Genomic DNA, 26,411 nt, shown 5'->3' with positions numbered 1-26,411 from the left:
TAATCAAATGTCATTCACTCCACCTATCAGTGGTTTTAATGTTATGGCTGATGGATGCACGTTAAAATTGGAAATGTTTATTGATTCATGACAGTTTTTTTTTACCTATAGGACGCTAAACAAGATTAAAGGTATAAGGGGTAAGGTATTTCATGCGTTACACGTCAGCTGCCTTCTGTGTAATATTTCTGCTCTATATACTTTATGTTGATAAGAAGCTTGGTCTGCCAGGACTATGGAACGCGCCGTCTATCCATATCGACCGGGTCAGTACGATCCATTCACATTTCCCACAGCCAAAATGTTATAAGCCAGAATTTCCCCACTCACCGTGAAATATCTAACACCAACCGGATCCTGGAGAAGTCGTTCGAAAGACACAGCCCAGCTGGCAACCCTGCGCTCTCCAAGCCTCCGGCAGCTCTGCACGCTGGGCAAGCTGGCATTGCTGCTCAAGCTGTTCTCGCTGACGCATCCTTTCAGATCAGTGCTGTTCAACTCTAATAAGAAAGTAGAGAAGAATATAAAACATATATAGCACTGTGTACTTAACAGTGTCTGCAGTCTAATACAGTCCTCTACTGAAGGTCCGCCGAGCCTGCAGAAACAACAGTATGAATGTGCACATCTAATTAATAGAATGTAATGGAGAAGAGAAGGGAAACAAGGAATCTCTACTGAAGGGTGTGCTCTAGAAGCATACTTACTAAAACAACCATATACGCTATAGTATTTACAAAAAAATTATTTTAAGCATTCACCCCATTAATTAACATAAACATGGACAAAATACAAAATATAGGCTTAATGTCTTATCAGAAAATGTTAAGATTTAGGTTTGCATCCCTTATCTTAAATCCCCTTTCACAATTAGTCTTAAATGAGGTCACAGCACAGTAAATATAGATAACAGGAGATGGAGATCAGATATCCGGGTTGTCATAGTGTGATCGTTATTGACTCACTGTTAAAACCTTCCTTTATCAGCAAATGACTATGCCCAAAACTGTGCAACAGAGCTTACCAGCAAAACAGAGTAAAGACCACAGTTGCCAGATCCAGTCATTCAGATTGAAGGCAAAACAACCACCTAATGACAGGCTTACAACCCATTATGTGAGTGGCCAAATTGTACAGATTCAGTCACCTGGCACTTATGATTGCCAAACATGTAGCGTTCCTGCCTCTCTGCCCATCAGATGAACCACAGGACTACCCCACTGTCAATTTATGCCACGTGCATAGACGGCCAGACAATACAACAGGCTGCGTAGTATCAATGGGATTTCAAGGACTAATATCAGACAAGCCTATAGCACCCATCTTCCAACTAGATTTACAAATATGCCCAATAATAATCCAAATCAATTTTGATTTGCTTATTAGACCCCCCCCCCTTAAACAATTGACAGCAACACCATGAAAATAAAACGCATCAGGATAAGACGGTATACCCCAGCGCGTCATGGAAATTAGATCAGGAAGATACCAGCCACCTTCTCATCATGTTTATCATTCTCACCTAAAGAATAATAACCCCACCCTGATCCGTGAGAGGAGATGTATGCCTCGGGGCGCGGATACTGATGCAGGCAGTAACACAGCCTCGCAGAGACTTCTCTGTTTATATACAAACACTATTATAACACGTTATCTCAGATATAGCAGCAGCAGGGACACAATAAGGTGTATATATACTGCATAACAAAGTGTGGTATGGAAAACAGCCAATGCCTGAGGCCGATTACATAATATAGTAATATCCTTTCACAGACCTGATCACAGAACCAGAGCTCATCATATATTATAGCTATCCTGGCTCTCACTCACTTTCACCTAACTTTCTATAGACAGTATAACATAGTAGTAGCTTTGTTTTAGGAGTCTGGATGGGTTGGGTATGAAATCCCGGCTGTCGGGATGTCGCTGTTCAGAATACAGACAGCCAGAATCCCGACACCCATAACAAGGCACGTAAGTATTTTCCCTACCCCTACCCTAACCCTTCCCAGTGCCTAAACCTAACCCCCCCTTCCTAGTGCCTAAACCTAACCTCTCCCCCTAGTACCTAAGCCTAATCCCCCCCTTCCTAGTGCCTAATCCTAAAACTCCCTCCCCAGTGCCTAACCCTAACCCTCTCCCCTAATGCCTAACCCCGATAGCTAATGCTAACCTCCCCCTAACAGCCCGATACTTACCTTAGGGATGCCGACGGTCAGAATACTGGTGCCGGGATCCCAACCAGTTGGGATATTGGCACGTCTGCATCCCGCACGCCATCCCGGATATGTACGGTTTTTGGAGAGCACCAGTATATATTTATTTAGTATAAAGATGTACTAAGATCAGTAGACAGATACCTGCACAGCTTTATTAGTGTGTACACAGTGGTGATACTGGCCTGGCTAATAGATTATACTGACCATATGATGTCCACTGACAGTGCTCCATTAATTGGGGCGTATAGCTACTCTGTGTTAACCAAGGACGCCTGAAGGATTCCAAGGGGCAGATATCAGACATGGCAAATCTCTATATATTATTGAGAATATTGCTGCACTTTTTCTGGGGGGGGGGGGTTACATTATCCATCATTTGATAAATGACAGAAATGCAGAAGATCTGCCAAGAACGGGTTCACTGAATGTATGAGAAACGGGATAGCTGATATAATCTACATGAACATGGTTACATTTAAAACAAAACACACAGCAGTTTGCAACTTTACAATTCGTGCATAATCGTACCCCACATCTGGACAAACCTTCACCGGGGAGCGCTTCCCAGCATGTAATGGCTGACGTGTGCAGCGGCTCCAGAGAGTCTAATGTATAGAAAATGCTTTCCTCCTGAAGTCAGTGACTTCTTTCCAAAATCTTTAGATCTTGATGTTCACAAACCTGTATAATTACGGAGAACTGCACACGGCCCATTAATTAAAGCTGCAGGCACTTCGCTAAGGCATCAGGCACGATGGCAAGTACAGTAAACATTGTTGGCGTAACGAGCACTTAGTTTGGAAACCACAGACTGATCTATGTCCTCAAGCCACCCTAACCATCCAGGTTTTCAGGATATCCATGCTAGAGCACAGATAGTTAAATCATATTGACTGAGGTACAAATGAATCCATCTGTGCTCAAGCATTGGATATCCTTAAAACCTGCACTGTTAGGGTGCCCTGAGGATCGAATTTGAGAACTACTGCCTTAGGGTTTATGCCCGGGTGCACTGATCACATCTGCAGAACAAAACCTGGTGCACAGGGAAATAAGGTGGTCTTCTCCATAACCAGATTCTGAAGAGAAGTAGTGACTAAAAAAAAGTGGTGTTGCTTTAGGAGTGTATGACACCCAGGCACTATGGGTGGATCCTTACGGGTCACCTGTACAGTAGGTTTATTTTATTTTTTAAAAGGAAACTTACCAAACTGACAACACTGAATTGTCAGGAATACAGTAATCCTAAACAATCATTTTATTTCTCGTTTATCTACAGTCACTCTCAGCACAGAAACCTATGGGAACTGGAGGAATAAATACACTTAGGGGAAAAGTATTTATAAATGAATGGAACACGCTAACAGGATTAATGTTAAAAGCTCAAATACCTGGAAAATAAGGTCACCCTGGAATTATGGGGTTTCCTTATTCTGTAGGTATTCTTTGTAAATAATATATTAGCATTCCAACACCACCACTGTGACAGGGGGCATGCTGGGATGTGAAGTTCCGCAGCAGCTGCAGTGCCACACCTGGCCTACTCCTTATCTAAAATGAACCCTTCATTTACTATTTGTTGGGATGGGCTCCTATCAGTCACAGTCATGCCAAAAGAGTCTTCATGAATGCATGTGTACATACAGTGGACAAGAAAGGCAATGGTGAACATTTGCCACGCTTCATAAATCGATGACTTCTTGCCGACAGAAAGATATATCGGAAATAGACAGCTATTTATTTATATCTCATTTACAGGAGGGTTATTTCACAGATGATCATGTAGCTCCTGCAAGAGGACAAGTTTCCACACGTAGGTAAAAGCAATGCGCAGACATTAATGGCAGAACTCTGGAGTTTGAGGCTTTGCCAATGACAAGTCCATGGAAAGTGCTGCCACAAAACAAATGATCTCCAGCGAGATGAGAGTGTGAGAATTATCTGTATCTCAAGCTTTCATGTTACATGAATGAGGGAGGACCCATCACAGGCTACAATCTCTTGATGGGCAGTGCCCCAGACTACCAGCCAGAGTGTTTTTTTTGTTTTTTTAGACCGGTCGCCAACAAGTGGTCTGGAGAAGCATGTATTGGCACGGGGGGTGGGGGATTTGGGGCAGGTATGCGTCTGTACAGGATATATTAAAACACTGTCAGAAAACCTGATGACTAGACCATGAGTAAGTAATCACTGGGAACCAGGGTTTATTTGAGGGCACTAACTAAAACTGTGCTTTCAGTGTCAGGTGGAGTTATCTGTAGCAGGACCACCATGGGTGCGAGGGGCGCTGCCTACCATCCCCAAGGTGACCATAGCATTCTTCAAAGCCCTCTACTCTACTCTGAAAGGAGCGGAGAGGATTCTTCTTCTGCACAAGGCATGCACCAGACACACATGCCCAGACGGGGCACTGGCTTTCATCCTTTTAGAACATAGTAGGGATCCCTGGAGGCTACAGCCGGGGAACTGTTCATCCCCTGGGACTTCTCCTGTAATTCTGTATTGGATGTTATTTTCGTACTTGGCTCATACTATGCAGTGCTGTTTATGTTTGGTTTCCATAGAATACGAGCAGTTCATTAAACATAGAGCACACAGCAGTGCTACAGCGTATCCATAGGATACAAACAACTGCCTGATCCTATAAATACTTGCTGAAATACACAAAGTCCAGATAGAAAAAGCAAAAAGTATTTAATAAAAGTTGTTTGGAGAGCATGTAAAAAAAAATAATAACGTCATCCGAGTTAGACAATCTTTAGATATTTGCGCCATCAAAAACTTGGTCTGTTCCAGGAACGCTTGCTGGGTATAAATTGGAGAAGTGGTATATACACAAAGCCTGGCCCAGTCCCCATCCATCACAGTGATCTCTCACACATGCAGAAACATTTAGCTCAGTCCTGACAGATAATAGTGCACTATTTAGATAAGGCTTGCTGCACTGTGATCCAACACATGGGACGTTCCATTGTGACAGCAGGCAATCAGCTCATCACACAGCCGACAAAGGCTGAGGATTACAAGCTTGTCAGGATAATTAAGCCTCCCCCCCCCTCTGAGAGTGTGCGGGGTGGCAGTCAATGGGCAATCAACTTGACTAGAGAAAGGAGGATACACTGAAGACCTATCATTATGTTAACACATCGCATGGAACAAAAAGGCCCTTACACAGGCATTCACATTTAGATAGGAACAGAAAGGCTGTTATTTTCATTATTGTTTATTTAATATGTGCCAAGAGATTCTGTACAGAGACTGTGTTGGGTGAATACTTTCATCCATTTAAAAACGTACAGCAGGCAAGATCTTGTCGACTGTAAGGTTATTGCCATCACTGCTTACATGATGAACCATTGCACCCATATTTATTTATTTCCAGTTCTTTAAATAGCGCACACATATTCCGCAGCGCTTTACAGAGAATATTTGGCCATTCACATCAGTCCCTGCCCCAGTGGAGCTTATACTCTATATTCCCTACCACATGTACATGCGCACACATACACGCTAGGGTTAATTTTTGTTGGTAAAACCACATAAGGGGGGAATTCAATTGCTCTTTTGCGCCCGATCTCCCGCCTAAAGTGACAGGAGATCCGGGGGGCGATAGCCACTAGTTTCAAGCGCCCATGCCTTTTCGTGCCTGTTGCGCCCAAAAGCACTGGGTTTGAATGCGTAAAGCGACTAAATCCATGCAAAGTCCTTGTTGGCATGTCCAAACGGCGCTTTGGGCGCCCCCCAAAAAACAGACTTTGCCCGCGGCATCTGCTCCCGATTGGAGCAACAATTTTATTACTCCGTCAGGTACCCATTACTAATCGCTGCAGATGAAACTAACTGATTTCCCCCCTTGATCAAAGCAATCTCTTTATGTGCATTAATTGAACACAGATTTTATAGTAGAATTATGAATGTATTTTTTGTTCGATATGTTTTACTAGAGTATAAAAGTATCAAACCGATCAACTAATCTGCAGTTCATTTAAAACTAATCAGCCGCACTGCTTCATCAATCACAGCAGCTGAAGTGCGTCAGTGATTAACTAGAACAGCTGCCATAAAGAGGATCCAATTGGAATAAATGAATTTGATTGAACCTCCTGCAATAGAAAAAAAAACACAAATCTTAATAAAGTATCACCATTGCAATATTTTCCCCACTCCCTGAAGAAGTCTGTTTCATACAGAGCAAACGCGTTGGGAACCACTGGCACCACTCTATGACTACTTTATCTCCCTGTATGCCGCTCAGATATAAGTAAACCAAAAGCAAGGATTCTATTATACCGACTACTTTCTACTTCAATCCACCAGAATCCCTGGCAACCACTACATACCTCCCGAATAAATGTAGATGGCCAAATCAATGGATAGCATCGGAGTTCACCCAAACTGATCGTATTGAAGTGGTGTAAAGTTCAACCATACAGTATACTATGCATTGCTCTGCCAGACCAAAACTGTACTGCGTATAAAGCACTTATTTTGTTTGACCAACAATCAGTTAATAATAAAACAACATTTTGTTATGTAAGTGCCTCAATTTTACACTGAAATGTAAAGAAGTTATTCATTCCGAAACTAAAAAATTGCTGTGTGGGGGAAGCTTTAGTTACGTTTAGGTACTTTTACATCACTATTTGCTTGAATTGAAATTACTATATTTAAGCAATGGCTAGAACATCATAATTAGGGCTTTAGATACTGAATAATGGGTTTATTCTCTGGTCACTTTTGCTTTTGACGTGCTGTTTGTTTCCTAATCTTCTGCACCAGATTAACAATGGGGTTAATAGGACTACAGTTTCAGGCCTCCACAAAAAAATTTTAGGCCCATCATGACAGCATGATGATGACCAGCTGCCCAGCAGGCCACACCGTTGCTATAAATGATTAGTATTAAAATTGTGTTTCTATTTTCCTCACAAAATTATGCAGTTTTTCTGCTTTTACGTATTTATGGGGTAGACATGGGGGCTGGTAGTGTAAGTGAAAAACACGCCCACATGGCACTGGCCCCACCCACACATCACTGGCCACAGCTCCTCCTCTTTTCAAAATAGGCCCTTGATAATTTTCAGCTAGGGATGGTAATCGATGGGGTGTCCATCGATGGGTCTATCAGTGATTACCATCGGTGGCACTCAAACCATCTATGGTGAACCATCGATGGTTTGCACCCCCTCGATGGTCAGCACTGCTGAGGGCACGTCGAGCTGCAGGCAAAAGGGGGCAAAGCTTAGTGGCCAATAGAAGCAGGGCTAAGCTCCATCCTGCCATTGATGGCAAAACTAAACAACATCGACCAGCAACCATCAATTCTTAAAACATCGATTGCCATACCATTTTCAGCTCTAGGTCCATGTGGCCCTAAATCTGGACCTGATCGTCTCAGCAAAATGCTAATTATATAGCTGCATACACAGACAACGATTTTTTGAACGATTATTGTTAAACAATATCTGTTCACTTTCAAATGATGAACGATTATCGTTCATGCGTGTTCACGTTTGAAGTTTGTAGTTCAGTCAGACTTGTCAACACAACGATTTTCATTAAGGGAATATGCAAAAATCGTTTGTACTTCATAAAAATCGTTCATTACACTTTAAAAAAAAATCTGACAGATAATCTGAAGGATAATCTGACAGAAAATCGTTCATAAAATCGTTGGTAACAAAATCATTGTCTGTCTATGCAGCTTTAGGCCGCTGTGGTTACAAACCCACCTACTTCAGTCAAGATAGATTGTTACACGATTAAAGCATTTACCAGCAGTATTGTGAGGAACGTCTGCGGAGGCGAACCAATGAGAGCAGACCTACGAAAGTTCTACAATAATAATGTTATCCTGATTTCATATTTGTGACATATGTTGAAAGTTAGGATTTGATTTATATTTGTGGGAGATTTATTTTTTGTCAAAGGAACTGGCAACTGCCTTTAGAATATGTCCGATTGGTTATTATAACATTAATCATGTACTGTTTTTCCTATTTCCAGCTCCCCAAAAATAACCATCTCTCTGAGGAAACATGAAACTGCTGTTTTCTCATGTACTGTATGCTGCAGAGAACATGTTCTGTAGCAGGGGGGGGCAGGCAAACTGTGCCACTCCAGATGCTGTGGAACTACACATCCCAGCATGCCTTAAAAAGCAAAACTCAGTCAGTGGGGGAGTCAGCAACTAGAATTTGCTGAGAAACTGAGATTACATATAACCAAAAAGGTAAAATAAGAGGGCAAGCCCAACCATAGGTGGAGCAGTGTGGATAAGGAGCTGGAGCATCTCCAGCATGAACTAGGATTGGAGGGGAACATAGGGGTCAATCCTACTAGGTGCGAATTGCGAGTTTGTTTCTTGAAACTTGCACAGTTCGCAGTGAAGCGCGCTCCCGAGAATTCTAAAAAATCCAATTAAAAATCCCCATTCGTACTACTCGCAGCGGAGGGGTACGAATTGACTGACAAATGAGATTTGCGAGAAATGCATGAAAATGTGGGGAGACCATCCTGGACCCCCAAAAATTGATAATTTCATTAGCAGGAACGTATAGACGGCTGTTTGTGGGCATTAGGAAGGCACTGTAGATTTGTGGGGGTTTTTTTTAAATGCAAGAATATTAAACTTTTTTGGTTTAAAGTAAACTCATTCGAATTAAACGAAAAATGCAAAATTAATATATATAAATATATATATATATATATATATATATATATATATATATATATATATATATATATAATATATTTAAAAAAAAAAAAGGGTGATTTTGGGGTACTTTGAGGTCACCTTGAAAAACTAAAAAAAAAATAATAATATTTTTTCAACAAAAAAAAAATTGTAATTAAATTTGGGGTGCCGAAACTAATGAAAAAGTAGATTTTGGGGTAATTTGAGGATTTTTTTTTTTACCCCCCAAAATTGACGACATGTAATTATTGGACTAATTAAGCTGTTTGGGGGTCCAAGGGGTTCAGCACAGTATCCCGTCATTTTTTCCTTAAAATAAAGATTTTCCTTTCCATCTCTCAGGGAGGTGCGAGTGTACAGTTGCGAATTCAGTCTGATTGGTTCAGTGGGAGTTGCTAATTGGATTGCAAAATGAATTCGCTATGCGAATTCGAAGTGAAAATAGCACCTCGCATTTCACACCTAATAGAATTGACCCCATAGTTCGCAGCAGGGAGAGGTGTCTATACCATCATATAGAGATCTGGTATCGTCTCTCCTGAACAGTGACACAGATGGAGCTGGAATGGGCTTCAAGAAAGATAATTTGGCAATCAGCATCCATCAAAGACAGCCCTAGGTGCCCTTCATATGCTCTAACAAAAAAGAGGGAGGGTGTTAGAGAGGTTGTCCATTACCCTATAAAAGGATGAAATTGTGTGGGCAGGGGTATTGGGGGGGGGGGGGGGATGGGGGTGTTAAGCATAGTTTCTAAAAAAAAAAAAAAAGGCAAGCTCCCTTCAAGGATCGGCCTATAGGACATCATCTAAGTTGCAGATACCTCAAACTCTGTGGTATAGCCCATTTGTCATGAATATCTGAGAACGGATGGTTGCCAGATGGCAGTCACCAGCTGACCGACTCGGAAAACCCTGGCACTAGCCCATGTTGCCAGATGAGCGGGGACTATGACAGGGGGGACACTTGGGTTAGCAAGGAAGGAGGTGAGAGGACAGGATACATTTAGGCTTAGATACAGGCTGACAACACACAACCTGCTCTGAATGTCACTGTATTTAACACACTTTAATGTTACAATGCTGGGTCTAATTAGACAACCAGAGAGGCACATACTGGATGTGGTCAGTTTAAAGAATAACAAAAAAGAGACAAATAATAATACTTCTAGCTGAATTTCAAAAATAAAAAAAACAGTATATAGTATTTCACAGCTTTTGTTAAAATTTTTATTACGATAGTCAAAGTATTTTTTTTATTTTAACCTGGTAAAAAACTGTAATACCACCTTCTGTACACTTCAGTTATAATCTCATAGGGAACAAACTCCACAATGATTACTACATTTATGTAGGTGTAGAGCAGTCTGCAGCCAGCCGGAGTGGTAGAACATACACGGGGCTAGACCAGTCCTTTGCCAGTCAATGGTAGAGCATACACAGGGCTAGACCAGTCCTTTGCCAGTCAATGGTAGAGCATACACAGGGCTAGACCAGTCCTTTGCCAGTCAATGGTAGAGCATACACAGGGCTAGACCAGTCTGCAGCCAGCCAGAGTGGTAGAGTATACAGGGGGGCTACACCAGTCCACAGCCAGTCATAGTGGTAGAGCATACACAGAGCTAGATCATGCCACAGTCAGTATTAGAGGGCACAAGGCCACGGTCAGTATTAGAGGGCATAAGGCCACGGTCAGTATTAGAGCGCTCATGGGGGCTAGACCAGGCCACAGCCAGATAATTAAAGCTTTCATGGGGCTAGGCCAGGCCGCAGCCAGTCAGACCATTAAAGCATTCACGGGATGAGGCTAGGACAGGCCACAGTCAGAGAATTAAAGCTTTCACGGGGCCAGGTCAGGCCGCAGTCAGAGCATTAAGCTGGGTACACATTAGACAATGTGTACCCAACATGACATCGTTCGCAACAGACCCTGGCGGGGGGTGCCAGCCTCCACAAGTGCATACACGCTCGCCAATGGCGGGGGGGGGGGGGGGTAGTGGGGGCCATGCTGCATTCGGCAGCTTGGCATCGCCAGCTACATCCTCAGATCTTTCTGCATGTACAAAAGATCTGAGGACGCGACGGACGACCCGAGGGATTGTGCATCCGCATCGTGATAGTGCGTACGCACTGAACAAATTCAACGATTTGTCGTTCAGATGCGTCGGAATCGGCCAAAGCGTTCAAAATATCGTCTAGTGCGTACCCAGCTTTAGAGCTGTTAAAATTCTCTAGTTAACAGTTGACTGCAATAGAAACCACAACAAAAAAAACACAGTATTCAGCATACTTCTAGCCAAACCACATTCACACATGAAACTTGTCCTTGTATTAGGACAGTTGTAGTTATCTGCAAATAGGGTCCCCTAGGGCTCGGTAAGTAAGGAGCGACAATGGAGCAGCAGAAATAAGCCCGTGCTCTCAGGAGATCACTGTAAATTGCGAGTGTTCTCATTTACATCCAGCACAATACTGTATTTTAGTTTACAACAGAGCAATCTGGAAAGTATTACAGTGCTGCTTGGACATTTCAATTGAGATATTTATTGCAACAAAAGTTGAATTTAGGAGCTGCCAACGGTCCAGGCTTCAGAAGACAGCCCCAGGTTTCCTGCTTGGTAATAGGACTAGTTCTCTGCACTGTGTCTGTAAATGAAACCAGTCTGTCAGCACGGAACGTTTCTTCCTCTCCTGCTCCGGAACAGCATTTACAATCAGCACAAGACCAGAATTCCACACAGCGTACAGTTTTGTGTTAATATAACATTTAATATAGAACTTTTTTTAGATAAAAAAAAAACTGCGTAAATAGCGCTTAAATCACTCCATGATATCGCACTTAGGTGAATGGGGAACGCTCAACCGCTCATAACGTGAAAGCTACGGAGCATTTTTAGACCTTAATCACGTCTATGTAACAGGGGTGAGTGTTCCCCAATTGCGCCAGTGATTCAATTAGCAGCCATTAGGTCCCGCGACTTCTTTGCGCTCCAGAAACCTTTGTAATCGTATTAAGGTAGCGCGGCCTTGGAAAGGATAATTCATGGCACTCGTTTGTCAATGAGTTTTATCATTCACAACGAGTGCTAAATCTCATTGCGTATGATAAACGGTGCTCCAGCCAATCAGCTCCCAACTGTCATTTTTCAAACAGATGACAGTTAGGAGCTGATTGGCTGGAGCACCATTATCATGTGCAACGAGTTTTATCACTTGTTGTGAACGATAAAATTTGTTAAGGACACGGTAGAGACACCTGTTAAAAAACTGGAATGTGTCTGGAAATTCTGTTCAAATGGTTGAAGCAACGAGGTTCTACTTACACAGTTCATTCACGTCATCAAAATAAGTTGTTGTACACAAAAAGGTAAGAACACAAAACTAAATACACCTTTGTCTACCGGGAACAAGAGCAATTAAGAAATGTGGCCCAAAGTAAACAAAAGTAGAAGAATAAACTATAATACTAGTTCATAAAATCTTTATACAAACATCAAAAAGAGTAAAAAAAAAAAAAAAAAAAAAGTGTTCCCTTTCTGCCCGGTCATGCAAGAACATGACAGCTGGGCTGACACTTACCTGGGTACAGCTGGTAGGAACCTGTGCGCCACCTCACAAAATACTTCAAATCACTCACAGAAAACCAGCCATCAGATTCCATGCCCGCGTCAGCTGCTAATTCCCATGGCCCGGAGGGTACAGTGTCTCGTAATGAAATGGCACATGGTTCCTAGCTAATGCCGTTAAATTAAGACGAATTCATTTAATTTTCCCGGAATATCAGTCAGCCTCGCTGTTTCTACAAATTGCTTTTCGTTCCCCCATGGCTTCAAGGAGTGAAAACTGATAGCACACTCTACAAAGCAGCATATAAAGCCTGCTGAATAATTCAATAAAGAGGACCTTCAGCCTGCCGCAGATAAAGGAACTTTCATTATTAATGTCCCAGTGAAACACAACCAATAGCCACAGAAAAAAAAACCCTGTTTCATGTATTAGTGCTATAGGCAGGCTAGGGTGGACAGTGGCATAGAGTAGCACAATACAACTGCTAATATAAAAGGCAAGCAAAGCAACTGGATCACCTGTGCAAGACAGAAGCAGGAGCGGAGCAGTCCAGTGACCCAAGTCCAGCACTCTAGAAGGTCAGGTAGACCCTAAAGGGCTGCACTGTTTATTCTCACTACGTATTAATATAAAATAAAGATTAGGAGATAAATGGAGGATTTGTGTAGAAACTTAAATATCTACACAAAGGGATTTACCAATTGCAGCAAAGCAGAGAGAGCCATTGTGCCATAATTTGTATTGCATACCAATCTTATTTGTGCACAAGAAAGCTTTTACAATACAAAGCTTGCAGGTCCAGCTTAGTGCTGGTGATAGAAACGGGCGTTATATAGCAATATTACAGGAGTGGCAACTGGTAAATCGTTACAGAAGAAGTAATTATACCGGGTATCCTTGGTGCAAGAGATCAGTAAGATATCTGCATTCTCTCACCTCTAACTGGCTCCTATTCTGTCTCCACAACGCACTTATCCTTCTCCCTCTGAGCGTCCCGCTGTTGCCCAGTTACACCCACTAATGGGGGGCATCCACTAGACGATTTTATCCCTGTCCAACCTCTTAACGATTTTCCCTTGAAGTTTCCCTTGAAATATAATCTTCAACTCTGAACAATTTGCAAAAGATTTGCAAAAGATCTAACAATAAACTATGTTGTGATTGAGAGCTTTCAGCTATAGTGGGCAGACAGTGGTTCATCGTTTGATCGTTCAGCGTGAACGATGTGTAAACGATGTGTAAACGATTTGTAGGCAATCAAGTGAAATTGACCTGCATGTTCAGTCGATGGAGGAGACGATCAAACGACCAGCGGGAGCGCGCATCATACATCGTTAGAAACAATTACTGCACGATTTGCAAACGATGTTTGAACGATTATCGAACGATTTTATCATTATCGTTCAATCGTTCAACTTTATCGTCTAGTGGATACCCCCCTTAAGTCACATGTAAAGTTGCGGGTAAGATGCATAGGACTCTTAATTACCCAAAATTGTGTAGGCAGGTCCCAACACATGCGCATTTGCTTACAATTTGTCCACAGAGCAATCTGGAAACTGTGAAACAGGCCCAGGAAGTGGCATGAAACTATCAATGGTTTGCACCCATCGATGCTCATCCCTACTGTGGGGAACAGCAGACAGCGGGCCATCAGGGTTGGGGGCAGGGCTTACTGGCCCACAAGAGGGAGGAAAACCATTGCTGCCTCAAGCCATCGATGACGGAGAACCATTAGTACTCCGCCGCTGATGGCAAAATATCGAACATTGGTCGTCAATAGCCATCCCTAATTTATCCTAGGACCACATAACTTAACCAAGGATTAATATGCAGACAAATTGGCCTCCCAATTAATAGCAATGTACCATAAGGCCACCATGGAGAATAAAAAAATAAAATAAAATGATTATATATATATATATATATATATAGATAGATAGATAGATTATATATATATATATATTACACACACACACACACACTATACATCTGTAAGTGCACTCATACTGTGTAATAGCATATTTGGTTTATTGGAATATGGAAATAAAGGTAGAGCAATATGAAAAACACCTATAAAAGACCCCAAATGTTTTTAGGTGGTTTTATCCACTTTCCCATTAAAATAGTTAACGAGCCCCCAACTCTCTACTTGACATTCAGCTTTTAGAAACCAATCATGGACATTAACTATATCTGTATATAGGATCCAGATCTACGTCATGGCCTACCCCAGACTACAGTGTACAGAATTATAGGAGTCACACCTGGCTCAGCATGCCTGATCTTGCCTCCCCTAAAGGCACACAGTCCAAACACACCTCTAAACATTCAGTTGAGGGCAGCTTAACAGGCCAAGTGCGGTAAATCAATGTCGGCCTATTTTTCCTTGTCATTAACCTCTACATAACCGTACAACTCACAGAAATGGAAACTTCTCCATAAACAGAGGCCTATCTGACAAGAACGCCCAGCGATGCCCTGGATCTGGATTTGGGCCATGTGCGGATGATAAAGTATAATCCTCATAACAAAGGAGGAGATATTCCCAGCCATGAATTTAAAACGTGTCAAACAAGTTCTATTTATACGTAGAATTTATTTTCACTTCATTTTTCTGACTTAAGTAAACCAGAAGGACACAGGGTTATTCTGGAGAGAGAACTTCATACTTGCCGGCATTCAGCTCCCTCCTTTCGGGAGGGAGCTTAATAACTGTATACAGTGGGGGGGCGAGGCCGGGCAATGACTAAGTATTGGGGGCATGACAGCGTGATTGTGGCCCCGCCCCCTCTTCACAATGCCGTGCTTAGTGGCATTACACAGCAAGGGGTGGGTCAGCGATTACGTGATTCAGCGCGAACCGCGTCACCTGTCAGCCTTGCTGTGCGGGGGGGTTTCAGGAGGGTGACGGCGGGCGGGAGATTTGCCTACTTTTCCGGGGGTCAGGAGCGCAACCCGATATTCGGGAGACTCCCGGCCATCCTGGGAGAGTAGGCATGTATGGAGAACGTAGAGGCAGGATTCACAAAACGTTAAGACAAATTTTACATAAGAGATTACTTTTTTTTTTTCAATAAAATGATAATAAAAAACTTATTGTAAATTTTGGGTCAGTAACTCGTGAACAGCTCTGCTCAGAAATTAACACTGTAGCACAAGTAGGCCCACCATACATCCCAGTATAGCGGGGACAGTGTCATTTTGTCCCATCCTCCGACAATTTTACAGATTTAAAAAAGAAAATAATAGATTTCATTTAAGAGATCGACAACATTGCGATGGTCGATAAATAAAACAAATTAGGTAGCTGGTCTCAACCAACGTAAAGCCTGTCCTTGGCGAATTGCTCCCGATGAGACCTAAGCTAGCTACTACACTCATTTTGTATATTGATCGGGATGAGGAACAGGGAGATTTTTTTCAGCAAATTGAAAGCCCCAATATCTATATTACACATTATGCAATTTTTCCTTAGAAGCTACTGATTTTCCACCACACTCATTTTGCATATGTCCACCTACAAAGGAGAACGACAGTGACAGGAGAACATAGGAATATGGGCATATTATTGAGGGCGCGCACACATCGGTTGATATCGGAAACTTGGGGCGAGATTTTCGTTCTAGACCGTCAGATTGGATAATGGAAGGAACGCGGCTCTGGACGTCTTCTAACTGTTTCATCGGTGAAATGCTGAAACCATCGCTCATACACACTATACAATAAATGAAGCCGATCACCCGATTATTGGCAAATCGGCCCAATAATTGTATGGTGTGTAGATCGCTTAATTCTCAGCCTCACAAAGCAGGGAATAAGCGTGATTGGGGGATCAGCTAGATTCCGTGTCATGTGACTGTAGCACAGCCATCAGAGGAGGAGACCGTGCAGAGCATTTTGCAAATGTGATCTTCCTCCTCCCTCTGCAGGTGGGTTGTGGTTGTGCTGCTGCTGTGCCTGTATATTTAGTGACTCATAATGAGATATTGCATTAATAGGGACATTTTACTATATACAGTATGCACTTTTTTACCCCATCAACATCTAATGGTTTAATGATATGCATTTGTTCAATGGTTTTCATGCATCTTTATGCAAATATATGGTGTATATATGATATCTATCTATACAGTATACAGCAGGGACGGGGAACCTTTTTTCTGCCGAGGGCCATTTTGATATATATAACATTATTTGCGGGCCCAGTCCAGGCCACACCCCCTACATGTGACATCACATAAGGGTGGGGCCACAATCAATGGTGATTACAGCAATGCCCGAAACATCCTGAGGATGCTCTGGGGAGCTGTAAGGGCAGTGGTGTGACCATCTGAAGTGTCCTAAGGACACTCCAGGTGGCACTGCTGCATAGATTCTGGCTGCAGGGTGCCATTCTAGGCAACCTGCTAGCCAGACGAGGCTAGCAGAAAAAGGCTCTGAGGGCCAGACCAAATGATTCCGGGGGCCTTATACTGCCCCCGGGCCTGAGGTTCCCCATCCCTGGTATACAGGATTATTAATTAATCTTATGTTATAAGTTGGTGGATAGGCAGCAGGGAAGGGGGGCGGGTTAGGCACCCTTAAGGAGGGTTAGGGAGTAGAATTAGATTAGTTAGGACGATCGGGATTTCCTCCTTTGTCGGGCAGCCACTGTCGGGATTTGAACCATGCGGCCGGCGGTAATACATATCACACACACGCACACACACATAAGCACACAGTCCCGTTTCAGACTCTGTTCATCTGCGATTTGTGACCTACACTACCAATGTCCCGTTTCCTGATCACTGTTAATTTTACGTCAATTATTTTTGGAATTCAACTGCTTCAACACCTCTTCTGATGAGAACACAAATCGGATATTACACGGATGGTCACAAAAAATAGCTTAGGCACCTAAACGCTTACATTTGAAACCTCTATTGGTTACTCCAACAGGAAAATGTGCCACAGATTAGACCTTGTGATTGGAGAGAGTATCTGGCAAAGGTTGGTGGTTCCAGACACACAATTCCATAGTCCAGCAAGAAGGATATTCTCCCACACACTGACCTACTTAAGACATTATTGCATCACTCTGAGATTACTTTTGTCATTGACTGTTCTTTTTTATTATTTGTGTGTTTTTAAGTCATGTTATTAGCAATGGTTATAAACATACTTTAGTAAATATGGCTCCTATTCTCATCCAAAGCGCTCCATAACTCTGGAATTATCTCCCTATCAGACTTCCCACGAAACTTAAAAAATGGGCTCTCAAGACCCACTTCTTCACCAAAGCCATCCTGCTCTCATCCTAACCCACTCCCCCATGCTCAATATCTACATCATATGTGTTACCCGTCTGCCCCTCCCCTTTAGGGAATCAGTATGTAATAGCGCCGGCCACATGGTTCAAATTCCGACAGCGGAGGCCCGGCAGGGGTGAAGATCCCGACATCTAAAAAGTTAAGTATAACTAACCCTATCCTCCCCCACCAACCCTCCTTTAGGGGTGCCTAAACCTAAACTCCCCCCCCCCCCAGTGCCCAAACCTAACCCCCCCCCCCATCCCCGCAGCCTAACCCTAAGTCTCCCGAGGGGGTGCCTAACACTAACCTCCCCCCGGGGGTGCATAACCCCCCCCCTTCACCTAGCCTAAACCTAACCCTTTTCGAGGGAGGGGGGGTACCTAACCTTAAGTCCCCCCAGGAGCCCTAAACGGCGGCTGTCCACTCCTGGCGTACCTTCGGTCCGTATGCCGGGCGTCGGGCTCCCGGTATAGGTCCAATGACAGGCGTCGGGATTTCGAAGTCTGTCATTAGTACCTTGCCGGGATTTACCAGTCAGGAAGCCCCTTTAGAATGTAAGCTCTCACAAGCAGAGCCCTCTTCCCTCATGCGATTTTCATTCCCTTACTTATACCATTATATACTCCATACTCCCTACAACGGCACCTAACCCCTTGGTTTCTGCCGCCCTGCTGCTTATTTGAGTGTAACGACCGGCGATGCAGCAATGTTTATATACCATGTACTTGTCCTGTAAGTCACTGTTTTCTTGGTTTTGCTTATTTATGTACATTGTTAGGTGTTACGGAACTTTTGTGGCCCCATATAACTAAAAGGATAATAATATAAAGGGAGAGTTTATAGAGAATGGATTTTGTTGAGGTGGCACATAGTAATAACTGTGTAATTAAATGCCTCAGTGCCCACATTAGTTATTCTACCATACACAATGAATGACAGGAGAATACCTGTATTCAAAAAAACAGTGTTATAGCATCAAGGTTATCGGACAAAAGGAAATGAATGGTTATCTAAGTGCGCTTACAGTTTAATTGTCTAATAGAGATCACGAAGATGTAACTGTTGTGACAAATTCGAATTTACAATTAATTTATTTAAGAGTCATCTTGTGGCCATCAGGCAGGACATTGCTCCTAAGAGACATGGAAGTAAATGAGCCTTTTAACAACTCATAAAAGAGTCACTCCATGAACAGATTTGTAGGTTTGGTCCAGAGGTCAGAATGCCGGGGTCAGGTTTATATACCCTATCTATCAGCTCTTTTATGCTGTGTGTCTGTAATCGTGACCTTGAGGAATGTACAGATGTGTTATACTACTAGCGCAATGAAGAAGGAAAGCCAATTTGTTTAGATTATGGGATCCCTATATCTACTACAGGGGGTACATTTACTAAAGTGAGAGTTTTTAGAAGTGGAGATGTTGCCCATAGCAACCAGATTCTACTTAACACTTATTTAGCACCTTCTAGAAGATAATAGCTAGAATCCGATTGGTTGCTATGGGCAACATCTCCACTTCTAAAAACCGGCACTTTAGTAAATACAACCCTAGGTGTGTGTTACCATAACTTTCCAAAAAAAAAAAAAAAAAGGTAATTCGTGTGGAAGAAATTCACTGGGCCAAATGCAATAGGGTGCGAGTTTTAAAAAGTGACAATTTCTCTGATTTTGCAGCCGGATTTAAAGGGGTTTTAATTTTTTTTCCTTAAAAAGGCAAAGCTGGGATGGTTAAGGCCTTAAAAAAAATTGCCCCTTTAAATCCCACGGCAAAAAGTGCAGAAAAGTGTCACTATTGATGACTACACCTTATTATATTTGACCCACGGTGTTCCATATGTAGAGACCCTTGGCCTGTGTTAAACTTGGGCTTAGTTCCATCCATAGAATTGGGTCCTCTGCAAACCTGTGGCTAACTTGCACCCTCGATTACGGTAATAAGTTCTGCAGCTACAAAAAGTGGAACCTTCCTGATCCTCATTAGGGCTCTATAGATAAAAGGATTATCGAAAAAGGTACGACTCCTCCCTATACAGATGTGTCCTCATACACCTATACCTTTTTTTCGCCATATGGAACGTGACTAGATGCATGTCGCAACTCTTACGCCCCACCATGGGTAGCGATTCCCGGACTTTCATACTTTTTCCTAAATTTGGCATCTTCTTTGCATCGTAACTGCACACAAAGGCCGTATTCAATTTGGAGCGAAAAGTCAGTTTGCCGATGACGTAATTTTCGGCGATTTCATTTATCCCCGTATTCAATTAGTCCAACTTTTCTCTGGAGCAAAAAGTTTGCGCCTTGTAACCAGCAGAAAAGTTTCACCTATGAATACCCGGCGGAAAAAAAAGTGCAGAATCGGGGCTTTGGGTTGCAAAATTGCGGCAAACCCCCTAAACCCTTTTTACAACCCCCTTCGACGCTAATTGCGTAAAAAAAACGCTACAAAAACCACCCCAAAAAAGCACTTTGAAAAAATGGGCGAAAAAAAATCAAAGTGGGGGAACAAAATCAAAAACTAGTGAAATAGCTTTTGGGGGTTTCTGGAAGTATGAGGGAGGTGTTTTTTGGATTGTAGGTGCTTGCTGAAGGTGCGCTTTTGGCGCCATTTAATGCTTTACTTTAACAACTTTAAAATATGCTTGCACCCATTTTCATGTACCCCAAATTTGATGGCAATACTTATTTCCCCCCAAAAATTGCTAAATACTATATCTTCACCACTGTCACCAAAGACGCTAAATAGCACCTATTGAGACCAAAGACCCCAAATACCTTCAGCAGAGCTAATCGGGGGTACCCATAGTGAACCCCCATGTCAGACCATCTTTTGGGGGGTGTCAGGCTGATTACCCCAAAAACTCCTCGACTTTTTGCATTTCGCCGCGTCCCGTTTTCGCCAATTTGGAATTGAATAAGGGGATAAGCGGGCAGCTCGCAATACTTTTTCACCGGCAAAACGTCTGGCCTCGGACTTTTCGCTTCAAATTGAATACGGTTCAAAGTCTTTTATTGGGGCACATTTAATTAGCTGCGGGACTTACCATGCGACTGCGGCTCTGCCCTGAGCTATTAAATTACTGCCGCTACCCTGTGCAATAAGCCCCAGATGGTGAACTTTATGCAGATTTTCATAGAACCCTCTGGTGCTTACCACGTGGGGTAATCCCATAGCTCCGGACACTTAACCTGGGAGCTATGAGTTCACGTGCGTAGCCACGAGCTCAACGTGTGTGAAAATTGCGAAGTGACTGAATAGCTCCAGGTGTTAAACCCGGGAGCTGCAACCACGCAGTAAATCCCACGGCTAATTGAATCTGCCCCTAGTGTACTGGGTGCTTAGGATTAATGTTTTGCTGCAGAGGAATTGGTATATAGTTGCAGAAATAGCCTAACCCTCCCCCTAGTGTCTATATTAATAGAACATGATCCCATATATCTAATGAAGGTTTGTCAGCCGTGGAGATAAATGTTTGTACAGTGACATAAATGCTTGTACAGTGGTCCGATACTTCTCTGGGTAACCAGTGAGGTGAGTGAGCCGGGTCTCCACATCCAGAAGGTGCCAAGAAAAACCATGAAGACACCTCATTGATGGCATTGCCCCCATAGAGACATAGCTTGTACCCAGGCTGCCCTAGTCCTTGGTTACAGGGAAGACAGGGGAATCTCTGGGATAGACCGGACAAAAGCATGAGGCATGCTGGGAGATGTAGTTCTGGACCAGGCACTGTAGTCCAGTTACATAGATGATGTAGGAACTCTTGCCCAGCCACAAATTTAATTTACGTCACTAAGAAGACATGCTCTGCGTTCCTATTAGGCCAGCAGTTACATCACAGCCGTTCATATAAACCTCAGAACTGTTCCTAGACACTCTGGCCTTCCAGGAATCCTGCATTTGTTATAGATTTCACAGCATATCAACGGAACACAGCAGTGACGTGTTCAAGAGATGATCTCAGCAAAAGGACAAGAGACAACTTTTGGCAAGATGAACGGATCCAGAAAAGAACACAGTCATTTGCTTTACTTCTAGAAAAAGAACCACATACTAAAAAAGGTATGTAACCACCGCAGGGGGCTCACCCCGGCCTCCTAACCCAGGCTAGATCTTTGTAATCTGTCCCTCCCTGGATTATAAATTTGTCCTGATTTTTCCACCCTTCCCTCTCTAAATTCAGTACATGTCATCCTGCAACTTTTATCCCATACACTGCTTTACACTATACGTATGACATTTACCTGAAGCCAAAAAGTGTAGTTGATATGATACCAGTGGACTGCGCTCTCTGCATTAGATGTATTTGCAGCCAGAGTAAATTAAATTAAAAATCTGCCAATTAAATGAAGACATGGCTTTAAACAACACAGAGATCTAGAAAGTTTAAGGTGTGTATTTAGGAACCCCTGCCAATGTCATCAGAGGGTGGACAACCCATTTCAACAGTGCCAGGAGGGAGATCACTCAGGTGTCAGTAACTAGGGCGCCTGACCAAACACGTGGGCTGAGGAGGGGGGAATGGCAAGCTGTGGTAATTACCGCTCATGCCATCTTGGGAGCGTGTCCATAACACAGGCCCATATAGCCTGGGACTTTGGACCTGATTCAGACACGCTCGCTAGGATGCGTTCGCATGCAGCCACCCGATTGTTAGCATTTTGCGCCTGCATTGCAATGCGCGTGCGCGAACCAGCGCGAGCTATCGGGAAGCGGTCGCTCGCTACGCATAGACAGCCCGGCAGAATGAGTGACAGGAGAACCTGTTTGTGGGTGGTGACAGGGGCTGGCCACTAGAAACGAGGGAGCAGAGGTGCGAACGTAGGCATGCCTGAGCGTCTTAACGCCGTTTCAGAGGCGTGCATAACTAAAAGGTAGCGGCATTGTACACGTCACTTGGTAGTATTCACTCGCAGTGCTTGCTGCAGGGTATGGTCAACCATAAGCGCTGCGATCGCATCCGATGGTACTCGATGTTACCGATGGTTGCATACACTTCCTGGTGATGACGTGCGCAAGTGGGAGTCTTAAGACAAGCTGGTGGGCGTCTGCATACACAATGCGATCGCACGCTAAGACATAGTGGGCGTGTTAATGCCTTGCGATAGCCTTGTGGGCCAACATTGCATACGCATCTAGCGAGCGGGTCTGAATCAGGTCCTTTGTACCAACCTCCCTCTTAGCTCATCCAAACTACTGGTTAGCCAATTGGACCTTATTTCAAAGAAACTTGGCAACCATGTATAATTATAAAATGGTTTGAAAATTCAATCCCACACAATGGAAAACTAGATTGGCTAATGTCATCCAGCAGGAAGCATGTGAGCAATGTAATCTGGTACAACTTAAGCAATTTGGTCCTTCAAGCATTTGGCCACGTTTCTTGAATCCACCAATTTGAAAACTGTACAGAAAATGTCTATAGATGCTGCAAGTCTGAAGGGAAGATGTATCAAATCTTCTAAAAAAGGACCAAATGTAGGTGCTGCCCCCAACAACCATTGAGGTCCTAGCTATCATTTTATAACACGTACTAGATAAACGATAGCTACAATCTGATGGGCAGCACCTCTACTGGTCCTCTATAAATCTCTCCCTGAGTGATGTCACCAATTCCTAGCCAATGAAAAGGCTGCATCCTCATGATTATTAGCTCAGGCGACAAGATGGCTGCGTCCCCTTCGTATAACCAACATGTTTAACAAACTCCAGCTTTTCCATCCTTTTCAGAGAAATTCATCTTCTGCCTCGTACATATAAAAAAAAAAAATGTTGATTAAGACTGATTATAAAGTGGGAAGAAATATCTTCTGCTAATCAAGGAACAAGCTATAAATTATAGATTTCCAGTTTAGAGCAGCAAGACATCTGCAATCACTGTTTTAGGTAAATTTATGGAAAGTTACATCATTAGTTAAAGAGCAGATGATCTGGTTTATAAATCATGATATATCATAATAATTACGCAGACTGGTTACATTGTGCTCATCATGAGGAGCTTAGACGATTTAGAAGAGCACCGTTTGTTTTCAAATCTCCATTAAACTGTACCGAGCAAGGAGCCCCTGACATTTTACAGCATAGCATATTAGTAATGAAGTTTGTGCAGGATTTAAAATCCCTTTCAGGCCTGAGGCAACACTTAGCACCTATTTATACATTTACATAAAGTAGTAACATAACAACCAGTGCAGTAAAAGGCAAATATTGGCACGTCATTTAGTATATGCATTCAACTTTTTTTTTGTTGCAAAAATATAACGGTGACCGGATGACCTCGCCGAAACAGACGACCATAGATATTTGACACTGATCGTATAGTGGGTGGTTCCTCGTCCCCGAGTAGGCTTACTCCACCACTCCCAGGGAATCCCTCTCACTGTCAGTAGCTGCCTGTTACTGACTCCTCCCACTGCGTAGTGGGCGGGTAACTCACATCCACCACCAGGTTCCTACACCCGCACCTGGAACCACCTACTTCTGAGTATGCGTAGTGTAGACACTGCTGCAACACTTCCTGGATAGAGTCTTAGGCCCTCATTCAGAGCCACTCGCTAGCGGCAGTACGCTCGTTCCGAGCGATGTTCGCACATCTGCGCATGCGTACGGTTTTTAGTACGCATGCGCGAACCAGTCAGTGCGGCCGAAAATCGTTTGTACGCAATATAGCGAGTGCCTGCTATTTTGAGTGACAGAATGAGGCGTATGTGGGTGGTAACAGGGGAAGGTGCTTGAAAACGGGGAGTGGAGATCCGAACGCAGGCGTGCTTAAAGGTCAAAACGGGTGTTTTAAGGGAGTGCATAATTAATACAGCAGCGTCATTGACCACGTCACTTGGTTTTTTTTAACTCAGAACTGCTCGCAAAATAGCGGTTGAAAACACCAACCACAAGAATAGCGAGCAGTTCATACGCTGTACGATGTACTCGATTAATCTAATAAATAGCGGACATGACGTATGGTGCGTGCGGCCAGGGGGCGTTTTTATCAAATAAACGAGCGTATGTTTTGCTCGCTCGTTCAGACTTAGAGGTGGGAACAGACTGCAATTTGTGAACGGATCATTTGAATAGCCACCCCTTGTTTTTGAACGAACGACCGCAAATAGCGAACGGCTCTGAATCAGGCCCTTAATTCCCACTGATCCCTCACTATAGACCAGTCTGCACGGAGTAGCTGACTAAGGGTTTCAGCTTGGAGACACTGGGCTCAATCCAGAACAGCCAGAAAACGGATTAGCATTATGTGCAATTCTGGAGGTCACAGGATACAAGCACATACAGGCATCTTATAGCAAGTTATTATTCAAAATGTCTTAAACACGAGTCCCTTGCTAAAGGTACTTAACCTACAGATGTCACATAAGTACAATCCTTCCTTATGTTCAGAGGATATACATTCAGGGCTTGCACACAATACCACAGGGGGTAAGCCCTGGGGATATCATCACCTTCTCTTGGCAAATTTGGGCTGCAGAAGCAGGTAGACAAGATTCCCTGGCAGCAGTCTCCTGGTCACAGAGTGTGATCTCTTTGGAGCTCCTAGTGAGACAATTAGCTGGCATCCACCAATAGCATCCTGATGCCGAATGGTATCGGGGGATATTGACTATATTCTCTGCAGACCTTTGAATTATTATATATACATATTAATACAGTTTAATTTAAACAATTTGTACCTTAGTTTCCCCTTTCTATCCACAAGCCCCAATGCTACAGCTTAACTCTTTCAATGCTGGGGCACCAGAAGCTAGGGTCCTGATCCCCAGTGTTCAGCAACTCATAGCCTCAGATGGCGAAACTGTACCGTAGGAGAGGAACGTAAAGCTGAGTTTTCCGTTTCTTTAGGAATCATACCCACCATTTATTTATTTATTTATTACCAGTTATTTATATAGCGCACACATATTCCGCAGCGCTTTACAGAGAATAGCTGGCCATTCGCATCAGTCCCTGCCCCGATGGAGCTTACAATCTATATTCCCTATCACTTGCGCACACACATACACACTAGGGTTAATTTGTGTTGGGAGCCAATTAACCTACCAGTATATTTTTGGAGTGTGGGAGGAAACCGGAGTACCCGGAGGAAACCCACGCAAGCACAGGGAGAATATACAAACTCTGCACAGGTAGGGCCGTGGTGGGAATCGAACCCACGACCTCAGTGCTGTGAGGCAGTAACGCTAACCATTACACCATCTGTGCTGCCCACCATAAAAAAGTATGGAGGAGATGAGACTCAGTGGGGGCGATTCAATTCAACGCAAATTGAATAGCGCCGGGAGCGAGCTCCTGGAACTATTCAATTCAGTGCGCTGTTTGGGCGGGCTAAGGAATTTTTCTTGCTACCCCCTGGGGATGCGAGGAGAAATCCGACCAAAGTGCCGGGGCGTGCAGCTGTTTTTCTGCTTAGCGCGGCGCTAATAGCCGCGCGCCTGGCACTTTGGTCAGAGGGGGTGATTCAATTCAACGCGAATTGAATAGCGATGGGAGAGAGCTCCCGGAGCTATTCAATTCAGTGCGCTGTGTGGTCGGAGAATGGCGGTTAGCGCGCCTTAACAAGGGTGTTAAGGCGCGTTAAACGGCGTTCTCTGACCAAAGTGACAGGCGCGCGGCTGTTAGCGCCGCACTAA

At 43.5% G+C, this 26,411-nt stretch overlaps 1 protein-coding gene across 2 annotated transcripts in view; it reads right to left on the bottom strand.

Moving 5' to 3' along the window:
• The window catches only part of RGS12 (regulator of G protein signaling 12), a 218,373-nt gene that overhangs the window by 57,187 nt on the left and 134,775 nt on the right, over positions 1-26,411 (bottom strand). For both annotated transcript variants that reach the window (XM_088462245.1, XM_088462244.1), the window contains exon 5: positions 331-500. In XM_088462245.1, the coding sequence (XP_088318371.1) occupies positions 331-500 (170 nt within the window). The remainder of the gene's footprint in view (positions 1-330; positions 501-26,411) is intronic.

The sequence above is a fragment of the Taudactylus pleione genome, unplaced genomic scaffold, assembly GCF_031769625.1.
Source record: "Taudactylus pleione unplaced genomic scaffold, aTauple2 ptg001166l, whole genome shotgun sequence".
NCBI classification, from domain to species: Eukaryota; Metazoa; Chordata; class Amphibia; order Anura; family Myobatrachidae; genus Taudactylus; species Taudactylus pleione.
This window is presented reverse-complemented; position numbering and strand designations above follow the sequence as displayed.